The 10,289-nt window shown below is 44.0% G+C and overlaps 1 protein-coding gene across 1 annotated transcript; it reads right to left on the minus strand.

Annotated features, from left to right (window-relative positions):
- Window positions 1–6,391: 6,391 nt before the first annotated feature.
- On the minus strand, window positions 6,392–9,673 carry HOXB5 (homeobox B5). The gene is made up of 2 exons (XM_075580997.1): window positions 9,102–9,673; window positions 6,392–7,251 (listed from the first exon to the last, which is right to left on the minus strand). Exons 1-2 carry the CDS (start codon window positions 9,655–9,657, stop codon window positions 6,989–6,991), a joined length of 819 nt encoding a protein of 272 aa, XP_075437112.1. The 5' UTR covers window positions 9,658–9,673; the 3' UTR covers window positions 6,392–6,988.
- Between the last annotated feature and the right edge of the window lie 616 nt (window positions 9,674–10,289).

Below are 10,289 nucleotides of genomic sequence, written 5' to 3' on the forward strand. Positions count from 1 at the left end.
CTGCAATAACACTTCACTCACACTGTACTAACACTGCATTAACAATGCACTTACACTACAATAACACTGCACTCACACTGTACTAACACTGCACTCACACTGCACTAACACTGCACTTACATTGTACTAACACTGCACCAACACTGCACTTACATTGTACTAACACTGCACTTACATTGTACTAACACTGCACTTACATTGTACTAACACTGCAGTAACACTGTACTAACACTGCACTTACACTACAATAACACTGCACTCACACTGTACTAACACTGCATTAACACTGCACTTACACTACAAATACACTGCACTAACACTACACTAACACTACACTAACACTGTATGCACACTGCAATAACACTGCACTTACACTGCAGTAACACTGTGCTAACACTGAAGTAACACTACTTACACTGTATTAACACTGCAGTAACACTGTGCTAAAACTGTACTCACACTGTATTAACACGATACTAACAGTGTACTAACACTGCATTTACACTGTACTAACACTGTACTCACACTGTATTAACACTGTACAAACACTGTACTAACACTGCATGTACACTGCAGTAACACTGTACTCACACTGTATTAACACTGTACTCACACTGTTCTAACACTGTACTAAGGCATAATACCCACAGTTAACTTTATCACGCAGAGGCAGGCAAGTGGAATAACAGACCGCATGGAAGCCCCATCCTTCACCACACACCTTAAACTTGCCTACAAATAATAATATAATAATAATAATAAAACATATTCTGAAGGTAGAACAATGTGATTTATTGCAAATTAATAATGACAAGACTTTCCGAGGTATATTATTCATGTAAAAGTAAAGTTAGTTGAGTCCAACACAAAGCTGGGGACATTGTACATTGTATATTGTGTAATGCATGTGGGCATTTTTGCTGAAACCAACATTTTCTGCTAATTGTAACTATAATGTGAATGCCTGCATGCATGCTATAATGTGAATGCCTGCCTGCATGCTATAATGTGAATGCCTGCCTGCATGCTATAATGTGAATGCCTGCATGCTATAATGTGAATGCCTGCGTGCATGCTATAATGTGAATGCCTGCATGCATGCTATAATGTGAATGCCTGCGTGCATGCTATAATGTGAATGCCTGCGTGCATGCTATAATGTGAATGCCTGCGTGCATGCTATAATGTGAATGCCTGCCTGCATGCTATAATGTGAATGCCTGCCTGCATGCTATAATGTGAATGCCTGCGTGCATGCTATAATGTGAATGCCTGCCTGCATGCTATAATGTGAATGCCTGCGTGCATGCTATAATGTGAATGCCTGCGTGCATGCTATAATGTGAATGCCTGCGTGCATGCTATAATGTGAATGCCTGCGTGCATGCTATAATGTGAATGCCTGCATGCATGCTATAATGTGAATGCCTGCCTGCATGCTATAATGTGAATGCCTGCATGCATGCTATAAAGTGAATGCCTGCCTGCATGCTATAAAGTGAATGCCTGCCTGCATGCTATAATGTGAATGCCTGCCTGCATGCTATAATGTGAATGCCTGCGTGCATGCTATAATGTGAATGCCTGCGTGCATGCTATAATGTGAATGCCTGCGTGCATGCTATAATGTGAATGCCTGCGTGCATGCTATAATGTGAATGCCTGCGTGCATGCTATAATGTGAATGCCTGCGTGCATGCTATAATGTGAATGCCTGCGTGCATGCTATAATGTGAATGCCTGCATGCATGCTATAATGTGAATGCCTGCATGCATGCTATAATGTGAATGCCTGCGTGCATGCTATAATGTGAATGCCTGCGTGCCTGCTATAATGTGAATGCCTGCGTGCATGCTATAATGTGAATGCCTGCATGCATGCTATAATGTGAATGCCTGCGTGCCTGCTATAATGTGAATGCCTGCATGCATGCGATAATGTGAATGCCTGCATGCATGCTAGAACGTGAATGCCTGCATGCATGCTAGAACGTGAATGCCTGCATGCATGCTATAACGTGAATGCCTGCATGCATGCTAGAACGAGAATGCCTGCATGCATGCTAGAACGTGAATGCCTGCATGCATGCTAGAACGTGAATGCCTGCATGCATGCTAGAACGTGAATGCCTGCATGCATGCGATAACGTGAATGCCTGCATGCATGCTAGAACGTGAATGCCTGCATGCATGCGATAACGTGAATGCCTGCATGCATGCTAGAACGTGAATGCCTGCATGCATGCGATAACGTGAATGCCTGCATGCATGCTATAACGTGAATGCCTGCATGCATGCTATAACGTGAATGCCTGCATGCATGCTATAACGTGAATGCCTGCATGTATGCTATAATGCAGGTTTTGTGCTGTAATCTCCCACACTGCTCCCTAATAATTACTAATAATAAGGATAAGACTCATATTAGTCGGACACAATGATATGTCTGCATGCTTAATATCAAGGCATTGTACACCAATGTGATACTCTAACATGGTTTAAATGGTTTATCACAATGATACATTTACATTGGCTCCATAAACCTTTTATGCAGCAAACAATATTTATATTTGCGTATGAAGCAACCGCATAACTTGCAATCCCACAAGCTCCCCCAGCCCGAGAGGCGCAAATCAATGCAACCTTTCTCCTATTTCCATCGCTAGGTGTTTTATTCCAGGCGTGTATTATTACAGGCACACAAGGGGGTGGTGATACATTCACAAACACACAGGTTAAATCGGAATATAAACTGTATGCATCGATAGTCCTGACCCTGCTGAGTATTGTGTAACTTTAAAATGGTTTATTATATTCTTGTTATGGGCATGATACTGTGTGTGTGTGTGTGTGTGTGTGTGTATATATATCTATATATCTATATATCTATCTATATATCTATCTATATATCTATATCTATATATCTATATGTGTGTGTGTGTGTGTGTGTGTGTGTGTGTGTGTGTGTGTGTGTGTGTGTGTGTGTGTGTGTGTGTGTGTCAGTAAATTACACAGAAAGTGAGCTAACTATACCAGCATGACACGGACGTAGCAAAAAACTAATAAGAATGTATTATGTCCAACATGCAGATCATGTTTATTGTTGTACAGTAATATAACACAATATAACACAATATATGTGACTCCTCACTGTCTTCATTTCCATTGGCCTTTACCGGCTGAAGAAGAAATGTAGAAATCAAAGGCAGACAGGCGCATGAGGGGTATAGACAATTTAATATTCTAAGCCAGTGGAGAAGAAATGTATTTATTTATAAAACGTGTTACCAGGAAGTAACACACTGAGAGTTACCGCTCGTTTTCACGTATATGTCCTGGGCACAGAGTTAATATGACAAATAATACATAGTTACAATGCCTGTTGTCAACATGTTGCAAGTTAGGCGATTTCCATTGGGTATTGTTACATATATGATACATGTCATTTTAATGTGAACAGCTTGATAACAATGACAAAGACAAATCCCTGCGATGACAATAAACTAGATATCACACAATGTCACAGGTAACCGCTGCAGGTGTGTGCTGGCAAACTGTGCACCTTAAAATAAATATTGTATGCTTGAAATGGATCAAAAGTAGCAGCCCCTACAACTAATAGTATGTTTATTACATGTAACGCCGCAGCTCCCATATAGTGTATAGGATGCATACATTATCATGCTATAATCATACATTATCAGGCTATAATCACACATTATCATGCTATAATCATACATTATCAGGTTATAATCATACATTATCATGCTATAATCATACATTATCAGGCTATAATCACACATTATCATGCTATAATCATACATTATCAGGCTATAATCATACATTATCAGGCTATAATCATACATTATCATGCTATAATCATACATTATCATGCTATAATACACTACCATTATTGTACTTAGTGAAAGTGAAGGTCGCCCCCCCCCCCCCCCTCATGTGACGATCAAACTGATCTCCTCCCCCCCCCCCCTCTTCCTAGAGGCTTTAATTCGGACACTTTATTTAACAAGCATTCACACTTACTTTTTGGGGAGCCCGGCTCTGCTGCTCCTCAGCAGTGAGCAGCAAAGCTGCAAAGTGTTGATATCAGCATTTGCTGGAGTTTATCTCATCTGCTAAAGCGCTCACTCATTCCTGTCCCTTACAAGCCAACGCGAGCAGTTAAAGTGTCACTTACCATTCTGCACAATGTGAAATATATTGTACATTGTCAACTCCCTAAAACCATAAAACCAACTTTATGGCCGTCACGTGACTTGTGGGAGCCAGTGAGGGATCTGTGTCTGAGGTCTGGGCGATTTTTACGATCTAACTTCTAGATAAAACCCTATCCATTTGACATCTAAATGTCAGACCTACTTTGGGTGTAGTTTGCATCGGTAAAAATATATATATATAGAAAAGAGCTCAACGAGACGCTGAATCCAGGAGTGCTTTAAAATCTGTGAAGAACTTCCCCCCCAAAAGAGAGGCAGATTGATGGGTAAGTTTTTTATTTGCTATAAGAACAATTTATTTGACTAATATTATAGGAGGAGGTATGAGAGGGTTTGTGCTTATGTGTGAGAACACCCTCACTTCTGTAAGTTGGGGAAGGGAGTTGGGGTGGGGAAGGGAGTTAGAGTTAGGGTGGGGAAGGGAGTTAGGGAGTTGGAGTTAAGGTGGGGAAAGGAGGTAGAGTTAGGGTGGGGAAGGGAGTTAGAGTTGGGGTGGGGAAGGGAGTTAGGGTTTGAAGGAGTTAGAGTTAGGGTGGGGAAGGGAGTTAGAGTTAGGGTGGGGAAGGGAGTTAGGGTTAGGGTGGGGAAGGGAGTTAGGGTTAGGGTGGGGAAGGGAGTTAGGGTTGGAAGGAGTTAGAGTTAGGGTAGGGAAGGGAGTTAGAGTTAGGCTGGGGAAGGGAGTTAGAGTTAGGGTGGGGAAAGGAGGTAGAGTTAGGGTGGGGAAGGGAGTTAGAGTTGGGGTGGGGAAGGGAGTTAGGGTTAGGGTGGGAAAGGGAGTTGGAGTTAGGGTGGGGAAGGGAGTTAGAGTTAGGGTGGGGAAGGGAGTTAGGGTTGGAAGGAGTTAGAGTTAGGGTGGGGAAGGGAGTTAGAGTTAGGGTGGGGAAGGGAGTTAGGGTTGGAAGGAGTTAGAGTTAGGGTGGGGAAGGGAGTTAGAGTTAGGGTGGGGAAGGGAGTTAGAGTTAGGGTGGGGAAGGGAGTTAGAGTTAGGCTGGGGAAGGGAGTTAGAGTTAGGGTGGGGAAGGGAGTTAGGGTTAAGTTGGGTAAGGGAGTTAGAGTTAGGGTGGGGAAGGGAGTTAGAGTTAGGGTGGGGAAGGGAGTTAGGGTTAAGTTGGGTAAGGGAGTTAGTGTTAGGGTGGGGAAGGGAGTTAGAGTTAGGGTGGGGAAGGGAGTTAGGGTTAAGTTGGGTAAGGGAGTTAGTGTTAGGGTGGGGAAGGGAGTTAGAGTTAGGGTGGGGAAGGGAGTTAGAGTTAGGGTGGGGAAGGGAGTTAGAGTTAGGGTGGGGAAGGGAGTTAGGGTGGGGAAGGGAGTTAGAGTTAAGTTGGGTAAGGGAGTTAGGGTGGGGAAGGGAGTTAGAGTTAAGTTGGGTAAGGGAGTTAGGGTGGGGAAGGGAGTTAGGGTTAAGTTGGGTAAGGGAGTTAGGGTGGGGAAGGGAGTTAGGGTTAAGTTGGGTAAGGGAGTTAGAGTTAGGGTGGGGAAGGGAGTTAGAGTTAGGCTGGGGAAGGGAGTTAGAGTTAGGGTGGGGAAGGGAGTTAGGGTTAGGGTGGGGAAGGGAGTTAGGGTGTAGTATGCAGGAAGTTCTAGACACAATGTGAATTTGTATCTCTATATATAGTAAGGTGTGCTAATTGGTAACTGTGCATAAACTTTCTGTAGTTTCATACAATACAAAGATTATCTCAACTTTTGGCCTTGATTACTTTAACTGGTGATCACTAAATGTGTTTCAATTGCATAGGAGTGCAGTCAGAAAGGGGCGAACAGGGGGGCACCCCGAGGCGAACAGGGGGGCACCCCGAGGCGAACAGGGGGCACCCCGAGACGAACAGGGGGGCACCCCGAGGCGAACAGGGGGGCACCCCGAGGCGAACAGGGGGGCACCCCGAGGCGAACAGGGGGGCACCCAGAGGCGAACAGGGGGGCACCCCGAGGCGAACAGGGGGGCACCCCGAGGCGAACAGGGGGGCACCCCGAGGCGCCTGGAGCAGCCAGAAGTGTGAAGCCGTGAGATAAACCAATGACTGCATGCATATATATGTATATATATGTATATATACACGAGAGGAGATGTATATCATGAGAAAGGTTTTATTGCACTTTTACTTGTGCTACAAACAAATACAAAAAAACGGATTGGGAAAATTCCCCAGGCAGGTGCGTATATAATACATACAGTATAGTGTTACCCAGTCCTCCCAGCAGCACACATTATATATGTGCGTGTGTAGGAGAGACAGTATATAGCGCTCGCAATAGGGTGATGCAGGGTCAGGGGGGGTGAGAAAGCATGGCCCCCAGCTAATGTCACAGCCCGTATAATTACATAACACAATTACCCTCCCAGGATTGCTCACCTGAAGCAGAAACACCCACAGCTGGAAACTTAAAACGCATTTTATTATCAATTATAAATAAGTTATCACATGTAAGAGCTCTGATATAAACATGCTATCTTTTACAAAAAGAAATAATATAAAAACAAACAAACAACATCAAAAACAAAGCAGCAATATCATAGCGCGGTCACAAACATCCAGGGCAGCAACGGCGCATATATAGCGCTAAAAGGACGGATACAACGCGCAACATGGCACCAGCCATAGCCTGTGTGTGACCCAGCAGAGTTTCTTATCAGAAAATGCCTGCTCCTCACTCCCAGCCCTGGGTGCTGCTCTCCCCGTGAGACTTTGTAATAATAATAATAATAATAATAATAATATTAATAATAATAATTAGTAATAAGAATGTTGTTATCACTGGGTGTGGAAGGCGCTGCCCGCCGCCGGTGCCGGCCCAGCCACACTCATACTTCTCAGCTTGTTGTCTTTCTTCCACTTCATCCTGCGGTTCTGGAACCAGATCTTGATCTGCCTCTCGGACAGGCACAGGGCGTGGGCTATCTCAATCCGCCGCCTGCGGGTCAGGTACCGGTTAAAGTGGAACTCCTTCTCCAGCTCCAGGGTCTGGTACCGGGTGTAGGCGGTCCGGGCCCTCTTCCCATCGGGTCCTGTCATATCTAAAGACATTGGGGACAACATGTGGGGAATGTAACTCACCCCGGTTACCCTATTCTCTTGGTTACCCTGCCCAAGCTGTGTGTGCATCAACTGCAATATTATTATTATTATCATTATCATTATTATTACCGAGAGCTCACATTATTACCCCAAACTCTGCACCTGGTACTTACCCCTAACCCCCCTCCCACCAACTAACTCTGTAACCGCCTGGGCTCTGATTCAGTTCCTTCCCAAACGTGTGGGACCCTTCCCAGCACCCACCCCAACAGCATTTATATATTTAGGGTCACTCTAAGCTTTTTATATATTTAGGGTCACTCTCAGCATTTTATATATTTAGGGTCACTCTCAGTATTTTATATATTTAGGGTCACTCTCAGCATTTTATATATTTAGGGTCACTCTCAGCATTTTATATATTTAGGGTCACTCTCAGCATTTTATATATTTAGGGTCACTCTCAGCATTTTATATATTTAGGGTCACTCTAAGCTTTTTATATATTTAGGGTCACTCTAAGCTTTTTATATATTTAGGGTCACTCTCAGCATTTTATATATTTAGGGTCACTCTAAGCTTTTTATATATTTAGGGTCACTCTAAGCTTTTTATATATTTAGGATCACTTTCAGCATTTCTACATATTTAGGACTTTTTTTTAAGCATTGCTATATATTTAGGATTGTTTCTCAGCATTTTATATATTTAGGATCACTTTCAGCATTTTGTATATTTAGGATCACTTTCTATATATTTAGGATCACTTTCAGCATTTCTATATATTTAGGATCACTTTCTATATATTTAGGATCACTTTCAGCATTTCTATATATTTAGGATCACTTTCAGCATTTCTATATATTTAGGATCACTTTCTATATATTTAGGATCACTTTCAGCATTTCTATATATTTAGGATCACTTTCTATATATGTAGGATCACTTTCAGCATTTCTATATATTTAGGATCACTTTCTATATATGTAGGATCACTTTCAGCATTTCTATATATTTAGGATCACTTTCTATATATGTAGGATCACTTTCAGCATTTCTATATATTTAGGATCACTTTCAGCATTTCTATATATTTAGGATCACTTTCTATATATGTAGGATCACTTTCAGCATTTTGTATATTTAGGATCACTTTCTATATATGTAGGATCACTTTCAGCATTTCTATATATTTAGGATCACTTTCTATATATGTAGGATCACTTTCAGCATTTCTATATATTTAGGATCACTTTCTATATATTTAGGATTTGTTTCAACACTTCTATATAATTTAGGATTTTTTTTTCAACATTTCTATATATTTAGGAATTTTTTTCAGCATTTCTATATATTTAGGATTTTTCTCATAATTTCTATAGATTTAGGATTTGTTTCAACACTTCTATATAATTTAGGATTTTTTTTTCAACATTTCTACATATTTAGGATTTTTCTCAGCATTTCTATATATTTAGGATTTTTCCCAGCATTTTTAGTTATTTAGGATTTTCTCAGCATTTTTAGTTATTTAGGATTTATTTCAGCATTTTTAGTTATTTAGGATTTCTTTCCGCATTTATACATATTTAGAATCTCCCCCCCCCCCCCCCCCCAGCATTTCTATATATTTGGGGTCACTTTCAGCAGTAATCTTGGTGTATCTGTACACATGAGGCATTTCCTCTCGCGCCCATTAAGGCGCACAATGGAAAAGGTTATTATTAATAATAATAATAATAATAATAATATCAGTGTTTATTTCCTCATTCCCCTATCCCCCCCCCCCCCCCCCCCCTCACCCTCTCTTCCCCTCTCCGGAGGGGGGAATAAAGGGGTCAGTCAGTACCATGGTTAATATGGAGTTTCCTCATCCAGGGGAAGATCTGTGGCGTGTGCCCGGCGGTGCCACTGCCCTGTGCCCGGGGCTGCTCCGGCTCTGAGGACCGGCTGCTCTCGTCCATCTCCGGGAAGTGCGGGTGCGCGCTGCCGGTGCTGCCGGTGGCGCAAGCAGAGGCGCTGGCGCAGGAGGTGGCCGCCTGCTCCGGGGAGGGGGTCGCCTTGCTGCCGTGGCTCTCCCCTGTGGAACAGGGCAGGGACTCGGGGGAGGACAGGGAGCAGCTCGAGGCTTGCCTAAACCTCCCCCCCTCCTCCTCTTCTTCTTCCTCCCCCTCCTCCTCCCCCCCAAACGGGTGCCCGGCCGCAGCCGGGGGGCGGTGGGTGCTGAGGTCCATGCCATTGTAGTGGTAGCCCCCGTACCCGGCGGCGGAGTGCATGGCGCTGCTGTCCCTGAAAGGAGCGCTCAGGTTTGCGCCGCCGCTGCCTCCTGCCCCATAATTGAGCAGCTGATAGTCGGGGCCACTTGGGTAGCGCCCTGAGAATGAGTTCACAAAGTAAGCGCTCATGTGGAGGGCTTGGGAGGGCTTGATTTGTGGGTCTGGGTGCTGCAGGATTTATGATGTATTAATGAATTATAGCTTTGCACTGTACTCCGCGCTGCTATGTATGCAGCCAACTATGGGGGGGGGGGGAGGGAGCGAGGGAGGGGGGGGCAGCGTTTGGAAATCACGTGCTTTTTGTTGACCAGTCGTAAATTCTCGCTGATGACCTCAAGAGGTAATTCATGCGCTATGGTTACACATAATGACGCTGTGAGGGTGGCTGCGGCCCAAGTGACTGCTTGCGCTTCCCTTCATAACCCAGCGCTGGGAGCCGGCTGGGTGTGTGTACAGCGCGCCACCTGCCGGCCACACAGCGAATAGCAGCCAGAGAGGCAGGCAGGCGAGCACCCCCCCCCCCCCCCCACCCTCCACCCCTTTAATCCCCCCCCCCCCATCCGCAGTTATAGCTCTCAAGACCACAGTAACTTGGCTTTATACTTATTATTTTTTAATTAGCAGCCTATTCAAAGATAAATTGGTTCGGCAGAGAGATGCCTGCAGGTGCGATCTCACTGACAGTTATTTTAGGGGGGCTGAGCGTCTCCTGGCTCTTCTTTTAAAAAAACAAAACACAAAGGGAGCCCCGAGCTACCTCT

This window comes from Ascaphus truei, assembly GCF_040206685.1.
Source record: "Ascaphus truei isolate aAscTru1 chromosome 23 unlocalized genomic scaffold, aAscTru1.hap1 SUPER_23_unloc_2, whole genome shotgun sequence".
Lineage (NCBI taxonomy): Eukaryota > Metazoa > Chordata > Amphibia > Anura > Ascaphidae > Ascaphus > Ascaphus truei.

What these genes read in the sequence shown, in the direction of transcription:
- HOXB5 (XM_075580997.1), bottom strand. Translation starts at nt 9,657, where the DNA reads ATGAGCGCTTACTTTGTGAACTCATTCTCAGGGCGCTACCCAAGTGGC. An exon ending in GAAACTCCATATTAACCATG is followed by an intron (nt 7,252 to 9,101) that starts GTACTGACTGAC and finishes CAATGTCTTTAG; the next exon opens with ATATGACAGGACCCGATGGG.